Genomic DNA, 17230 nt, shown 5'->3' on the forward strand with positions numbered 1-17230 from the left:
GTTAGGTTGCCCTCTTTTATCTCCTCCCATATCAATACTTATTCTATTTCTCTTTATATATCTTTGCTTATTCTGTCTTCCTTGAGTGCCGCTCTCATTTTTCTTTTCTTTTTCTACATTAATTCCTTCAAAAATACTTTTTGTATGAACCCAATATTGCCAGATATAATACTATTCTAGGTACTAGGAATACAGCAATGAACAAAAAGACTAAATTTCTTGTCCTTCTAGAGCTAACATTCTACTTGGGACAGATAGGCAATAAACAAATAAGCATATACAACAGATGGTAAAAAGTGCAAAGGAGAAAAATAATTCAGTGAAAGGGAATAAGGAGTGCTAGGGAGGTGAGGGAGAATACAATTCGAAATAGTGTTTTTTGGGAAGACATCACTAGTCTTATGTAATGAGGAAGGTACCATGCAAACATCTGTGAGAAAGTGTTCTGGAAAGATGGGATTTCCAAGTAAGAGGTGCTTGAGGCAGCTAAGTGCCAGGTGTTTTGAGGAACAGCAAGGAGATCAAGCTGCCTGTAGAATCAAAAAGGGAATACCATGGAAGATAAGAGAGGTGGGGGTGAGGTGGAGTGAGTGCAGACTGTGTGGGTCTTCTATACTGTTACAAGCATTACTTTATACAGAGTCAGGAGGGAGGCCACTGAAAGATTTAAACAGAGAATTACCATGACACATCTCATATTAAAAGGTCATTGGCTGCTGTTTTGGAATAAACAGAGGGGCTACAACAAAATCTTGTGACCTCTCTTCCTGATGACTCTAGCATACAGTTCTACTTGCTTTCATTTGACACATCCTGCACCTAAGAGCTATCAAGCAACTTAACTCTTAGCTTATCCTACTAGTGTTTCTCCTGTAAGTCTTTCTCCCCAACAGCATTATAAGTCACCTGAGGGTAGGCATAGTACCAATAGTGCAGTAAAATTTTCTTTCACAGTTTTTTTTAAAAGAAGGAAACAATACTGTTGCAAATACATAGCACTGTCATATTCGGTATTAGAGTAGAAGTTCCACCGGGGCAGGGACCATTTCTCTCTTATTCATGGCTTTATCACTAATGCTCAGCACTGTGCCCAACACACAGGTGCTGAATATTAATAGAATTAGGTTGAGGAGACCGTTGTGAATTAGCCACTAACAAAAGCCTTCCTGCCAGAGAGTACACTGAGTAGTAAGAAAGTAAGGAGGCAACAGCAATATATTGCTGCTCCCTTAGCTCACAGAGCTGAGAGGTTTTTAATAGGAAACTACAAGGAGAGATTATAGGACAACGGGTTAGTGATTCCATTCTTAAGACTGAGATTCCTGGGAATCCTCTCTATCCTCTCCATTATTAGCCACTGCTCCAACCTGAGCCATTCCTTTGAGAATAATCTCCTCGCAGAAGAACATCTCCTACCAATGTTTCCTCCTTTCCCCTAGTCCCTGACATGTGGAGCAGACAGCAATTACCAGGCAGCAGTAAAAGGGAATATGGCATTTTACAAAACTCTTTTTGCTGTCCAGGAAAATGACTATCTATGTGTGGAATGGCTTTGGGTGGCATTTATTAGGAAGTATGATTTTAATGAGATATAATCTGTGAACTCATTTTGAAAATGGATATGAACTATTATATGTAACTTAGGGAACAGTTATATAGACACGAAGGGCTGGAGGCAAGGGATTATAACAGATAATGGGCATGATTAAAAATAGCAACTGGACCACACAGCTCAGCCAGTTAGAAAACAAGAGCTAACGAGGTTTGTTGGTTTTACTCTTTTGCCAACCAGCTAGTTTCTATAGGAGCTAGTTTATATAGGAAGTCTGTGGTCAGACCTCATCTTTAACTCTGGTCAATCATTTCAGCTATTTCTCAAAAAAGCTCAGGTAGAAGAATAAAAACCCATTTCTACTAGCAGAAAATAAACTACTGTTGACCTGTTAGAACACGATCTTCCTGGGAAAAGAAGAGCATATTTGGTAGGAATCTGCAGATGAAAATCAGAAACGAAAAGATATAATCTGAGCAGCAGGTTGGTAAAAAGATATTTTAGGAATTTCATTCTTGCCATGTCAGCATACGAAGTGTGACAAAGCAAGAACATAAACTAGGCTCATTTTTTTACAATTACATTCTATCAATAGCCTATCAAGTGAACAGTATCAATATGCAAATGAACAACAATAATGGTTAAAAGATCAACTGCACACTCAGAATATTTGTAAGGAACCTTGTCAACTGGCTGGAAAAAGTCAAAAAAGGAGGTGATGAACCTGAAAGTGGGCTGAATGGCCTTTGGGAATCATTATGTTTTGAAATTTTTCTGCTTCATACTAAATTTAACTTCTCTACTTAGGCAACAATCTTGCTGGAGACATTGTACATAGTTATTCTGGACTCTCTCAGCCCTAAAGCTTCATAGAAACTTTCTAATCCTAGTGGCAAGGTCCCACTGTCCTGTATACAAAAAAGTGAATGACCTGTTGATATTTGTTGGTCTCACTGATGATACTGTAAATAAATATTTTTAAAGTAATTTATGTCTTAAAAGGGGCATTCATCAACTGTGCGCCTATTAGAATGGCTCACATTTTGTAATAAAAAGCAAGTCTAACAATTTCAAATGCTAGTTCCAACAGCTGGAACTCTTAAAACACTGTTGGTTTGGTGGCAAAATGATACAATCACTTGGGAAAACAGTTTGGCAGTTTCTTATTGAGTTACCATACAATCCAGCCATCCCACTTTGAGGTTTTTATCCAAGAGAAGTTAAGACATAAGTCCGCACAAAACCTGCATGCAAATGTTTTGACAGCTTTATTCATAATCACCAAAAGCCATAAACAACCTCAATATACAGAAACTGGTGAATGGATCAATCGAAGTACACCCATACATGAAGTACTACTTAGCAAGGAACTAATTACTGATATGTGCATCAAATTAGATGAATGTCAAAAGCATCATGTTAAATGAAAGAAGACACTCAAAAGACTTGATGACTGATAAGATATAGGTGGTGATAAAAAAAAGTTGTCCAAGATTACTTGAAAGTTGCTTGTTTGGGTGTCATGACAGATAAAAATGTGTAAACCTTCCAAAAGAGAATAATGGAGGCTAAGAGTCTTATACAATGCCCAATTAAGAGTTGGAAATAAGGACCAGCAGAGATTCAGACAAGGAGAAGAAAACACCAGTTAAGACAATATGGTAACTGAAAGAAGACAGAATTTTAAAAGGAATCACCATACTGCTCTGTGTGAGGCACAGAACTAAGTGCTCCATCTACATTATCACATTTAATCCTCACCACCACCCCATGAAGTAATTACTTTAATTATTCTCAAATTAAAAATAGGACACTGAAGCTCAAAGATCTGAAACAATGTGGGTGAGATCACACAGCTAGCAAGGAGTCTAAGTGGATTTCATGGCAGATCTATCTGACTTTAGAGACAGACTTCAGAGATTGCTTCTTAGCAGTCTACAGGATCAATGCTGTAGAAAGAGCTAGTAGTACAAGGTTAATAAAAACGCAACTCCCACATATTGTCTGGAATGATTAAAATAATTTTCTAAAGTATCTACAATGTTGTGACATATTTGTTAAAAGTTGTAGAAAATGGGGCAAACGTCATCTGGTTTAGCAGAGAAGTATTAGGTAGAAAGGACAATCTCACATGACTCTATATATTAATTAATTCTATTTAGGCCTAAAATGTTGTCGCTTGATTACTGTTTAGAATTTCAGACCTAATGAAGCATTTAGTTGTTTCTTGTCATGACATAGCTGCTTCTTTACTGATTCACCTCACTTGTTCTGAAAATGATGCTAGCGGCAATATGGAGGAACCAAAATGACAGCAATGAAAACTCATTCTCATTTCTAGGGACAACTACAAAGGTACATACCTGATACGTGCCTGAATAAAACTGTTATATCAAAAATAATTTTCAAATACCTCTCAAGACAGATGTCATGTGTCAGTGTCAGTGACAGATGTCAGTGTCATGTGACACTGAGGTAGCTAGATCATAAGAAACTTAGCAGAGTCTGACAGAAAGTACAGCATTAAAAGTGTTCTTTTAGCTATTATTCATTATAAATGAAAATGTTTATTGCTGAAGAAGTGTTTTTGAAAGAGACTTCTAACATTTTAATTTTCTAAAGTTTGAAGAAAATCAAAATGGGCTAATAGATGCTATTAAAAAATAAATAGTACACATTTAAAAGGGGAGGAATATTTAATATTTTTACTGTTTATAATAAAACTTCATGAACTGATAATTACAGAAAAAAAGATTTCAGTGAACTCATTAAGGTCAAGAACTGCAACTTACTCAACTTTATATTTCCTGCATACTATGACATTTTGAAAATGTTCAACCTATATACAATTTTAAACTGGAAAATTTTCAAATTTATAATAATAATTTATATCTACATTATCTTAAAATTGTATCATTCACCAATTAAAAAGAAAACAAAACATAACCTAACGTTAAAGGGAAAAATGGAAAGGAAGAAGAACTAGGAAATATACTTTAAAAAAATCAAAGAATAAGATTCAGACAAAAAGGAGCAAGATGGGATAGGAATGCAAAAATGTAAAAAAGATATTTTTGTTATTATTCTAAAGTTCAGTAAAAAACAAATATATGTAATCAAAACATGGCTTGAGTAGAGAAGCTTGCAAATATAATGTGTATTTCTTCGTGGTCAGGCTAAACTAGAAAGGAGCTTTCATTTTTTATTTCTCTATCTTATTTCCTAGGTTTCTTGGGGCTTACATTCGTTTTAATGTCTCTGATAAGGTAAGTTTAAAAAAACTATGTGTTAAATAAGTATTTTGCCAAATTCACCACTTTCTCCTGAAAGCAAGTATTTTACTGGACTCCACAAAGTACTATGCCAGTCAAGAATATTGTTTTGAAGAGTAAAGCACAATTGACCCTTGAACAACACGAGTCTGAACTGTGCAGGCCCATGCATACATAGATTTTTTTCAACCACACACAGATACAGTACTTGAGAGATGTGAAACCCGTGTACAAGGGGTGACTTTCAAATTCGTGGGTTTCACAGGGCCAACGGAGGGACTTGAGTATGCGATTTTTATATACTCAGGCAGTCCGAGAACCAATACCCTGGACATACCCCAGGAACGTCTGTAATTTAAAAAATTGGTAAGGCGATGTTTCTTTCCTTTTCCTTCCCCATTTATGGAGCATATGGCTATTAAGCTAAAAGATATTTGAGGATACTAGTTACATCTACAACAGTTCTTGACTACATAGATACATCAAAATACATTTCACCTAGGCTGATTTTGTTTAGGTATTTAAAATCTTGGAAAAATCTATGAAAATTTTTCACAATACTTTTCCCTTCAAATAACATAAGACTCACTATGAAAATATTCAAACCCTTAAAAATTCATGTCAGCATTTAATAAATGAGATTAATCTCTTCAAAAAGCCTTATTTTTTCAACTACAAGAACCTCAGCATATATCAGAGCTTTGTTCTAAGTATAAGACTTTGCCAAAAGCAAAAGCATTCAATTTATAATTTTAATAATGAAAACCTAGACTATTAGAAACCAAGCTGTGTGTGGAAAGAATAAATCATTTAGGTGAAAGGGTAACAAACATTCAATTCAAGGATAATGCAGCCCTGAGGGAAAATATGCACATGAACGAAGCTTATGAAATTGGTTCAATGCCTATGCAAACAAAAAAAAAAGTTTATTTTAAAGCTGCCTATAAAATATTTTCAATATTGCAGTATGAATTATTTATAGAAAAACATACATCTAACTTTAGAGCTACAATTTTATTGAAAGATCTTGAGTACTATGAGAGGAACTAGAAATAGGAACATATCACTTTATGTATGTAATATTTGGGTGATTCTTTTTTAATTACATGATTTCCCAAAAAGTTAAGATTATCAGTTTGAATCAGTAATACTTCATTCTACTTTTTCTTTTCAAAATTAAGTAAAACTGAGAGTGGGATATCACTTTTATTTTAAATTTTATAAAAAATGCCTTTTAAAGTTGACCAATATATCAAGGTGTGTTACTCTGAAATCATAATAGCTAATTTAAAAACTGAATAAACACGTCTAAGCGAAATAATAAAAAAAATTTTTTTTAGTGTTTTTGAAGTTAATGCAGAATCTTAGGGAAAACATTTGGATTTGAGGTTTACTACAATGGTACTACGTGTACTACCAAAAAAGTTCAAATGTATCCATAAGACTGTTATGTTTGGAATATTAAGTTTAATTAATTTTCTGATTAATAATGTGGCACAGACTGTACAGAAAGCCACATAGTGCTTGAATACTGTGAGTAGGCATATAGTTTTCTGAACCCTTCTTGAGAGAACTATTAATATGACAGAGGCCGGGCACAGTGGCTCATGCCTATAATCCCAGCACTTTGGGAGGCTGAGGCAGGAGGATCACCTGAGTCCAGGAGTGAGTGAGTGAGTGAGTGAGTGAGTGACAGGGAGGGAGAGAGAGCAAGAGAGAAGGAGAGAGGGAGAGAGGGAGAAGGAGAGAGGGGGAGAGAGAGGAAATCATTAATTTTTTTTAAAAAAGCCTCGTAAGACATCATAATTTTAAAGCTAAAATAAGGTAGCCCAAGGGAAAGTGTACACTTCACTATGTCTTGGGTGAGAAGCAGACACATTGGAGCACCAATAACTTAGTGAGAGCTTTTTTGCTTTCTCAATGATGTGTTAAGTCATAATCTGGCCTCTAGGTTATAACTTGAGCTCTCCTGAAGTAGTGTCATTCTGGTTGTACAAGGCATATACACACAATAATAATAAACTTTAAAGAGTAATAACTAATATGTAATTAATATAAGAATTGCCAATTTATGAACACTAGAGGGCAGTAAAACACTAAGAAGGTATATTTAAATTACAGATCTAAAACTGGCAAAGGCAAGACAGTACATTCTTTTATTAGAAAATCATAACAATTTAATGAATTTATTCCTTTTTAGGTTACTAGAGTACAAAGCATTCTTTAGCGTGTCATTTCGGTGTAACTTACTTTGCAAAATCCAAGTAAGAAACGTGTCCATGATAAAATCCTGGTTTCATCTCTTTCCAGGAAGTTATATTCTTTACAAAGCGCACCTAAAAAGGGAGAACACACTCATTATATACAATTTAAAGAAAATGAAATTTGATGATAGCAAAATATTTCCAAGATAGGAATTTAAAAACCTAAAACCACTTTTACAGAGCTTGAAACACAGGTTTGGACTAAGGAAAGTATACTGTAATCTGTAACTATTAAAATTCATCACAGAGACAGCTACTATCATTATACTCACAAAAGAGTGAAAGATGATTCTGAAAACAAAATGGCACAATGAAATCCTTTACAATGCTGTAGAGCGAGTACATTTACATAGGGTGGGAGGAGGGTCGTTGTGGGGGTATATGTATCTACACCCTGCCAACACACATGCTAAAGCAGGCAATACAGGAACATTCCAGCATATCAAATGTTTTCTTCTCAGAGGCTTGCTGTTCATAAAAGTTTATTTTTATTAATGACTCAACAAATAAAAAGTAATATTTAAAACCAAAATGATTTTTAAAAAGGTGATGGTTATCAGAAGATATTTAAGAGTTAAGAGCAGATATCACAAGCTTGTTGATAAAAAGATTAATAAAATTAGAGATGTAATACAGGTCAAAATATTTAAAATTTCTAAATATTTAACTTATTGGAATTAACGTACACAAAAATTAATATGAAAAATTATATAAGTATATTTTAAAATGTCTAATAACTGGTTAACATAGAATTTGATAAACCTAAGTATCACTAGCTGCAAAGCAGTGATATACAATTTCTCAATGGAAAATGGTATACATTTTTGATAAGCAAATCTTTGCATGATAAATAGCAAGTGGTTAAGAATCTCTTTTAGAACCTAGATAGAGTGCAGAAAGTGGGGGCAGTGAGGTCCACCAACCTATACCGCACCGAAACCATCTGCAAGCTGTGACTTCAGCCTCTCAAACACAGAACTGTCAATTGCATAATTCTGACAACTTATCAATCTTTCACTTACATCATAGAATAGGGATAGTCACATGGAGATATTCTGGAACACTTCATACTACACTACACTCAATAATATCAATGAATGATGATAGCTGCCTCCTGTTAAAGGCCTATTGGTAGGTGAGGGAGGGGAAACAGTGCAGATATAGCTATATGTCAGAGAATGTGAACTAGAGAAAAATGGAAGAGTTCTGGGATAATTTATCTTTAGGGGAAGCATTAATAACTCACATACTAAGAGAAATTATGAAGCTTTTAGAATGGAAATGGTTATATGCCTTACTTGGCCTCTCAATACACATATACATCCTTAAATTAAAATCTGAAAAATGAATTGCAGATAAAAATTAGTTTCCATTAGAAAGTATACAATGTCATTTTAGCAGATATTTTCAATTTTTTTCCCCACTGAAACTGAAAGAGCCAAATAAATGTGATTTGAGGTTTTCATGTTCTTTCCAATTCTTCAACTAAGGCACCAAACAGAATGAAAATACCAAATTGCAAATGAAACAGAAACAAAATATAAAATTAAATAATCCAGAGCCTGCATCTTTAACATACTTTACATGCTGAATATGAAAAGTCTTTATAACTGCCACTTAATGGTAGATTATTTCCTATAAACCTTTGGTTCTATGAAAATCAGTTCTAGTATTTCAGCCAAAAATGAGAGGAAAAAAGAAGGCAAAGAGAATAAGGCATTGAAGATGGTGGCTAAAGTGAGCTTAAGATATATTTAGCAACTCACCTCTGTTTTCCAGAAGCTGAGATTTAATGTGGACATGGTGATGTAGGAGGGAAATGAAAGATGCTACATTGAGGTCTGAAAAAATAGTGTTATATAAACTAAACAGCAGGGAAGATCATATAGTACAAGCTTGGAGTATACTGTGGTGAAAGACGTGGGCAGAAATAAGAGTCAAGTACAAATTCAAGTATTCTTTTTCCTCCAACAAAGCTTCCTAAGGATGGTCAATATTAAACTAAACCCTCTCCTGAGGATGAATGATATCCTATCAAATGTGTATCCTTCAACACAAAGTGAAAAAAGCCCAGGAAGCTGGATAATGTCTACACTACTGCAAGGCTTCTCATTTCTTCTAGGTTTTCCAATTTACTGGCATATAGTTGCTCATAGTAGCCTCTAATGATCCTTTGAATTTCTGTGGTATTAGTTGTAAGGTCTCCCTTTTTATCCTGGGCTAAAAGTTTCTTGATTTTGTTTATCTCTTCAAAAAAACCTTCTTTTTTTTTTCTTTTTTTTTCTTTTTTTTTTTGAGACGGAGTCTTGCTCTATCGCCAGGCTGGAATGTAGTGACACGATCTCAGCTCACTGCAACCTCCGCCTTCCAGGTTCAAGTGATTCTCCTGCCTCAGCCTCCTGAGTAGCTGGGACTAGAGCACCCAGATAATTTTTGTATTTTTAGTAGAGACGGGGTTTCACCATGTTGGCCAGGACGGTCTCGATCTCTTGACCTCGTGATCTGCCCGCCTCGGCCTCCCAAAATGCTGAGACTACTGATCTTTTTGTATTTTTTTGTTTCAATTTCATTTATTTCTGTTCTGATCAACATTATTTCTTCTATTCATTTTGGATTTGGTTTGCTCTTGCTTTTCTAGCTCTTTAAGATGCAACACTAGGTTGTTTATTTGAAGTTTGTCTACTTTTTTGATATAGGCACTGATTGCTATAAACTTTCCTGTTAGCACAGATTTTGCTGTATCCCATACATTTTGGAAGGTTGTATTTCCATTTTCATTTCTTTCAAGAAATTGTTTAATTTCCTTATTAATTTATTGACCCACTGGTCACTCAGGAGCACGTTGTTTAATTTCCATGTGTCTTGCTATTGGTTTCTAGTTTTATTCCACTGTGATCAGAGAATATATTTGATATAATTTCAATTTTTTTTGAACTTTTAAAGACTTGTTTTGTGACTTAACATATGGTCTATCCTTGACAATGACCCAGATGCTGAGGAGAAGAATGTGTATTCTGCAGTCATTGCATGAAATGTTCTGTAAATATCTATTAGGTCCATTTGGTGTAAGCTGCAGATTAAGTATGATATTTCTTTGTGGTTTTTCTGTCTGGGTGTTCTGTCCAGTGCTGAAAGAAGGGTCTTCAAGTCTCTAGCTATTATTGTATTGGGGTCTATCTATCTCTTTAGCTCTAGTAATATTTGCTTTATATATCTGGATGCTCCAGTGTTGGATAGATGTATGTTTAAAAATTTTATATTCTCTTGCTGAATTGACTCCTTTATCGTTATTTAGGACCCCCAAGCACTTTAGCCCATGGTGGCAGGGGCTGCTGGAACTGAGATACCAACTGCTGAGATGGAAGATTAACCTCTGGCTAGAGCTGTCTAAATGTTCCTTCTGTGAGCACCAGCTGAGCTCTGCCCCTTGTTACTTTCTGATGTGACAGGGCAGCACCATATTCAAACGCAAAGTCCCGCAATCACTGTGCTCTCCCCCTACCCAGGGTGCAGATTCTCTTTCTGCGCCATGTGGCAGCTACCAGCGGGAATGGAGGAGGGGTGGTATAGGAGATATAAGACTGTGTTTCCTATCCTCTTCAGTGCCTCTTTCCTTAATATGTTAAAACTAGGTACTATGATTGCTCACCTGATTTTTGGTTCTTATGGGAGTGCTTTTTTGTGTGGATAGTTTTTCAATTTGATGTTCCTGCTGGGGGACAATTGCTGAAGGCTTCTATTTGGCCATATTACTCTGTCTTCCTCCCCCATATCATGATTCTGCTTTAACAAATTGGACGCTGAAAATCTCAACTTTTATCCACTACTAAGGCAATCCCTCAGATCCAGTCGTTCAAAACTACTCCATCTCTCCAACATCTCAAAGCTCTGTTGATATAACTCTCTCAATTGTTTATTTCCTTATGAATTCATTCATCAACTTTATTGTCACATCAACTTCCAATTCACCCTGATTACTACTCTCTTTACCGGACAACCATTTTAACAATAACCCTTGACATTTGTTCCCTTGTCTTTTTATTATCTTGGGTAACCACTGGGATTGCTGAGTACTCCTGGTTGAAACCAAGAGACTACGTCTAAATATCTATGTAGGATTTTGAATTTTACTTCCTAAATCCATGCTATCTGAGGTAAATTCAGGTGATTATTATTGCTTTAAAATTCTCTAGAATCTATTTGTTTTTTCTTTCTTGAGACAGAATCTCATTCTGTCACTCATGCCGGACAGCATAGTGGCATGATCATAACTCACTGTAACCTCTAACTCCTGGGCTCAAGTGGTCCTCCCACCTCAGCCTCCCAAGTAGCCAGCACTGCAGGAGTACACCACCATGCCAAGCCAAGATTTAAAGAAAAAAAAAAATTTTTTTTTTTTTTGTAGAGTTGTTACCAGGGCTGTTCTTAAACTCCTGGGCTCAAGTGATCCTCCCACCTCAGCCTCCCAGAATCCCAAAGTGCTCACAGGCCTGAGCCACCGTGCCTGGCCTCTACTATTGTTAAAGTCCTCAAAACACACAGAATCTCTTTCTAAGCTCAAACTAAAAGCATACTAAAGGCTACACACGTAATATATCTGGCATACGTATTTTTCTTTCATCTCATCAGCATTTAACTAAGGCAATATATTAAAGTTTCATTAACATAGCTGTGGCCAATTTAAAATTTACAATGAATCAAAAGATGCTGAACTGAGGTTTACCTTCTCTTAATGACGAAGAAAAAAGTGTGAAGCAAATAAATGATGTCAGTATGGCTAACATGGTTCACACTAATCTAGAAAACAGTCTGAGCATTTGAAAGTGTTGGCCAGGTGCAGTGGCTCATGCCTATAATCCTAGCACTTTGGAAAGCCGAGGCGGGTGGACTTCCTGAGCTCAGGGGTTTGAGACCAGCCAAGGCAACATGGTAAAACCCCGTCCCTACTAAAATACAAAAAATTAGCCAGGCGTGGTGGCTCATGCCTGTAATCCTAGCTACACGGGAGGCTGAGACAGGAGAATCGCTTGGACCCGGGAGGTGGAGGTTGCAGTGAGCCTAGATCGCGCCACTGCACTCCAGCCTGGTCCAGCCTGGGCGACCGAGCAAGGCTGTGTCTCAAAAAAAAAAAAAAAAAAAAAAAAAAGTATCATTTACATACTGCTGAAATTCCATATTATCTTTATCTCCTCTTCAAAACTGTTCTCCAAGGAAATAATATGAGTAACTCCCTTTGAAAAACAGTACTTTTAAAAGTTTTATTTTTAAAGTATTAATTCGGCCACTTCTCCTTTTACAGTTTAATATTTATACTTAGTTCTCCAGAACTTTCCTGGTCTCTACTCTTTCACCTTCATCTTTTCTCTCTCATCAGTCTAGTCCCAGTTCTGCTCTATCATGATCTGCCTTCTCACCTCCCTGCACCACTTGCTTTGTCTTTCAGTTTGTTTTCTTCTGGTATTTTTCTTGGGCATGCTGCCTAAGACCTTGAGACAAGGTTTGAAAATACAGAGGAGTAAGAAGAGGACACTGAGATTAGGTAAGCAAACTTCTACTCAGTTCACTTTATGGATTCTTACTAACTATACTTGGCACAAATGAAAGGTAAAGTGATAGGCCAAAAAAGGAGCAAAACTTAATAGTATCAATTGAAGTTAAGGAGACTGAAGACACTGAAAACTCTGGCTTGGGGAGAAGAAATAAGGCCACTATAGTGACTTTAGTCATAGAAAATTTTCATACTCTGATTGAAATATGCTACCAAGAAGAATGTTTCAGATGTAGTAGTCAGATAGAGTACATGAAACGCAGCTAGCCTGAAGCAGAGTGTAAACCGTGATTTTTGTTGGATTTGATGACTCAAGTCAGGCTAGCAAGTAATAAGAAGAGACCTTAAGGAAAAACACAAACAATATAGGTAATGGGGTTGGGGTTTTTTGTTAGTTGAATCAGACCTAAACTGATGTTACAGGAAAAAGCTAAGACGCACCCTTCTCACTAACAGTAGTGTCTTGACCTATATTCTTAATAGATCAACCTCAATATTATGATTATCTGTGATCACAAAAGCATTTGTTTTCACTATCTAAAAGAGCAGGAATGTCATCCTGAACATTCTGGCCAAATTCCAACTCTGTAATTACTATCTGTTGAATGAATGCTACTATTAACTTGAGTAATTACTATATACCGAACTCCTACTCATGCATTTACTTAAACATTTCTTGTATGGCTGTGGGTACTTTTATGAGACTAAGCCAGTGAGAAAGTTTTCTACACTCACAGGAAAACAAAGTAGTGGTTGGATAAAAATATAAGAAAAGTTTGCAGTAATTGAACATATCTTCACTGAAGTTCAGAGCTGTGCTGCTCAACCTGTTTTAGGAGTGTAGGGCAGGGGGCTGGTTCCCAATCCACCTGAGAGATAAGAATAGATCATACTGCTGTCAATCAGAGGTGCTCACTCTGCCAGTAATTATTATCATCTACTGCTATGAAAATCTATGTTGGTCCATTTGTTCATTCATTCATCATTTATTTAACAAAAAATGTATAGTTTCTACTATGTCTCAGGCACTATTCTAAACATAAGGGATATAGTAGTGAACAAGACAGACAAGGTTCCTATCCTTAAAGATCTTATAATAGAGGAAAAGACAGGCAGTAAACAAACCAATATATAAGATAAGTTAGTAAGCTGATTAGTACCAGAGAAGACACAACAAGAGTGATACAGTACACAGTAACTTAGAAGAGGTAATTAATATGTAGGATGGCCAGGCATGGTTTTTCTAAGAGGATGTCATTAAACCTTAAATGGAAAACATGAAGCCAACTCTGGAAGAAGCCAGGAGAAGTGCATTCTAAGAGGAAAGGATAAGTGCGGAGGCCTTAAAATGGGAAAGGCTTGGCGTATTCAATGAAACACAAGGCCAGTGTGGCTAGTGGGTAAGAAGTTGGTGCACACAAGGGCTAGATTAAAAAGGGCCTCTTGGTCTATGTAAGAAATGTGGATTTTGTAGGGGAGGTAGGAATAACAATTTAAAGATAAGTACCCTACCATCCTGGGAAGACTAAAGTATTCATCTTCCCATATCCCTACTGAGAATCATCATCTGTATCTTTGTTACTCAAACTGCAGTTTAAAGACCAGTGGCATTAATTTTGGCATCCAGTGGGAGTTGTTTAAAAATTGAAAACTGGGCTCCATCTTGGTCCTTCTGAATCTGAATCTGCATTTTAACCAGTGATTAGCATACACATTATAGGTGGAGAAAATTCATCTAAAGTGCTGCTCTGAAAAGTATCTGCAACTCCTGGTGAACTGTGGGCTCTAACGGAGATAACCTAAAGTTGGCTTGAGAGTGAATTTCAAATAGAAAAAAATTCATGTTGTTCTTCAGAGAATACAAATTCTAGGTATTTCCAATGTTTTAACAAAAGGGGTTAAATATAATCATAGACCTAAACATATGAGAGCAAAAAAGAATTCTTTTTTTGAAAAATCATAAAAGATGTGGCTAATCACATATATGGTATGGCTACTTTAAAGACATGATGTTCTCTAATGTAAAGATATTCACATGACAGCAAAGCAAACTCCATTTTTCAACTAGAAGAGTTGATTGATTACCTATCTCTTGCCAATTCCTCTCTATTAACTAAGTAAAGCCCATCTCAAAAATGTATCTTTAATGACTCAGTCCACATCTTATCCTAATTGCTTAGTTTCTCATACCTTATATTCTCAAATGTTTATCTTTTAATATCCTTCTTTTAACTTTTCAACTTTTTTATTTAAAAAAATTTCTAAACTACAGAAAAGATGAAAAAATAAGACAGTGAACATCTCTATACTCTTCACCTAGATTCACTAATTATTAACATTTTGTCACTTTTATCTTTTTTCTCTATGTATGCACATACATACTCAATTTTTTCTGACCTATTTGAAAGCAAATAGTTGTCATTCATATTTAACCCCTAATTACCTCAGCATGTACTATGTCTATGAACAAAGATATCATTTTTGATCAAGGATCTGATCACAGACCATACATTACATTTGGTTTCCATGTCTCTCTAGTCTAGAGAAGCCTCCCTCCAACTTTTTTGGTTGTTATGATACTGACACTTTAGAAGTCAGTTGTTCTGTAGAATATTCTACATTAATTTGTTTTCTCGGGATTAGGCCCAAATCAAACATTTTGGTAGGGAACACTTTTGGTTAAATATTTCAGTGAGATCACCACAAATTGATGTTTTATTTTAACTGTTTTCATAGCCCCTGTGTTTATGTTTTATGTTCCCAAGTAAATTTTAAATAAGCTCCTTCAAGGATGTGGCCATGCTTTCTATTTCTTTGTTATTTCCCCAAAGAATGTAGTACAACCTTTGTGTATATTACATACACAACAAATAAATGAAAAACTCAAAAGCAGAGCTGACAACTATTTCTAAGGATAGCAGAATATACATAACTATTATACATTGAGTGGTTTCATACCAGACTAAAAATATTTGGGCTTTGCCTCTAAAATTTTTGAGAGAAATAATTAAGCAGGTAAACAGTTTAGAACAATACCTAATATAGTATGTACAAAAAATGTCTAGGAAAGCTGGGGCTAAAGGCAGATATCAAGCAGACTGAACTAAGATTGGAAGGTGAGGGAATAAAGAGGATGGTCAGGTAACATATCTCAAAATATTTTTATGAGTAAACTGAGCTTTACACGGAAGCTGGAGACAACAGATTTAAGAAAGATCTCATCTTTTAAGTTGTACTTGATTAGAAACTATTTCTTAGAGAAGAAAAAAAGAGGAAAATAGTTCATTTAATTCTTATTTAAGCAGCTGAGAGGCCAGGCGCCTGTAATCTCAGCACTTTGGGAGGCCTAGGTGGGCGGATCACCTGAGGTCAGGAGTTTGTGACCAGCCTGACTAACACGGTGAGACTCTGTCTCTACTAAAAATACAAAAATTAGCTGGGCATGGTGGCGCATGCCTATAATCCTCGCTACTTGGGAGGCTGAGGCAGAATTGCTTGAACGTGGGAGGCAGAGGTTGCAGTGAGCCGAGATCGCACCATTGCACTCCAGCCTGGGCAGCAAGAGCAAAACTCTGTCTCCAAAAAAAAAAAAAAAGGTAGCTGAGAACAGTACACAGAGACAACAAAATATGATATTATTAAAATAAAAGTGTGTTATATCAGATGGGGTTCAGGAAATATTTAAAAATTATTTTTAAGAAATACAGTACAATTTTTAATTTACATTTAGATGAAGCTTACTAGATTAAAAGTGAAGTAAACATGAAAACATGTCACACAAAAGAAAGGGAAGCAGTAAATATAACTTGTTTGAAGAACTGCGTCTACATAGAACAAGAGATCACAAAACTGGAGATAGGGTATATAAAGAACATTTGTTAAGTAAGTCACTCTTAATTAAGATCAGGTTTTGGACTACCAGCTGATAATTTTGAAGTATGTCAGCTAATGATTAAGACTATTCTTTTACGCTGCCCCACACAAACATTTTTTAAGTGTTGGTCATTATGCAATCCAATTGCTTTTAAGATAGCATTTATGCTTCTCTCCTGCTGTTTTTTTTTCCTATATATAACCAACAAGTTATTAAAAGAAAAACAGAAGCTTTATCTCATCCAAATGCAACTGGGAAAATATACTACTACATGATGCCTATAAATGTCATATGTGGTGAGCTCCTCCAGATTTATATTTCATGAAAATAATGGTTAATGTCATTGCCAGACATCTTGCAGTTACCAGGACTTTGTAATGCTGAACAAACAAATTAACATTATTTTTCTAAAAAGTACTACTGAATAAATCTGAAATTATTATCTAAGCATAAATACATATTCCTTTTAAACCAAAGCATATTTTGAAAAGCAGTAATGCAAAAAGATTTAAAACCTACTACACACTGTATAAAAACAGAATATTTAGGATACTTGCCCTTGAGATACACAATATTACATAATGAATAGTTTTTATGACACACATAGCTAAAAACAACTCATGTTTCTTCTCATTCATAGAAGAGTTATTTGGTTTGGCCGACAGATGTGGAATTTTGGTTCCACGAAAAAGAATACTCCAGGATTCTGCAAAAAGCCAA

At 35.6% G+C, this 17230-nt stretch overlaps 1 protein-coding gene across 3 annotated transcripts in view; it reads right to left on the minus strand.

The window, feature by feature from the left end:
• HS2ST1 (heparan sulfate 2-O-sulfotransferase 1) overlaps window positions 1–17230 on the minus strand; it is a 197809-nt gene that overhangs the window by 18671 nt on the left and 161908 nt on the right. For all 3 annotated transcript variants that reach the window (XM_524759.8, XM_009424641.5, XM_054684694.2), the window contains exon 3: window positions 7075–7160. In XM_524759.8, the coding sequence (XP_524759.2) occupies window positions 7075–7160 (86 nt within the window). The remainder of the gene's footprint in view (window positions 1–7074; window positions 7161–17230) is intronic.

The sequence above is a fragment of the Pan troglodytes genome, chromosome 1 (genome assembly GCF_028858775.2).
Source record: "Pan troglodytes isolate AG18354 chromosome 1, NHGRI_mPanTro3-v2.0_pri, whole genome shotgun sequence".
Classification (NCBI taxonomy): Eukaryota; Metazoa; Chordata; class Mammalia; order Primates; family Hominidae; genus Pan; species Pan troglodytes.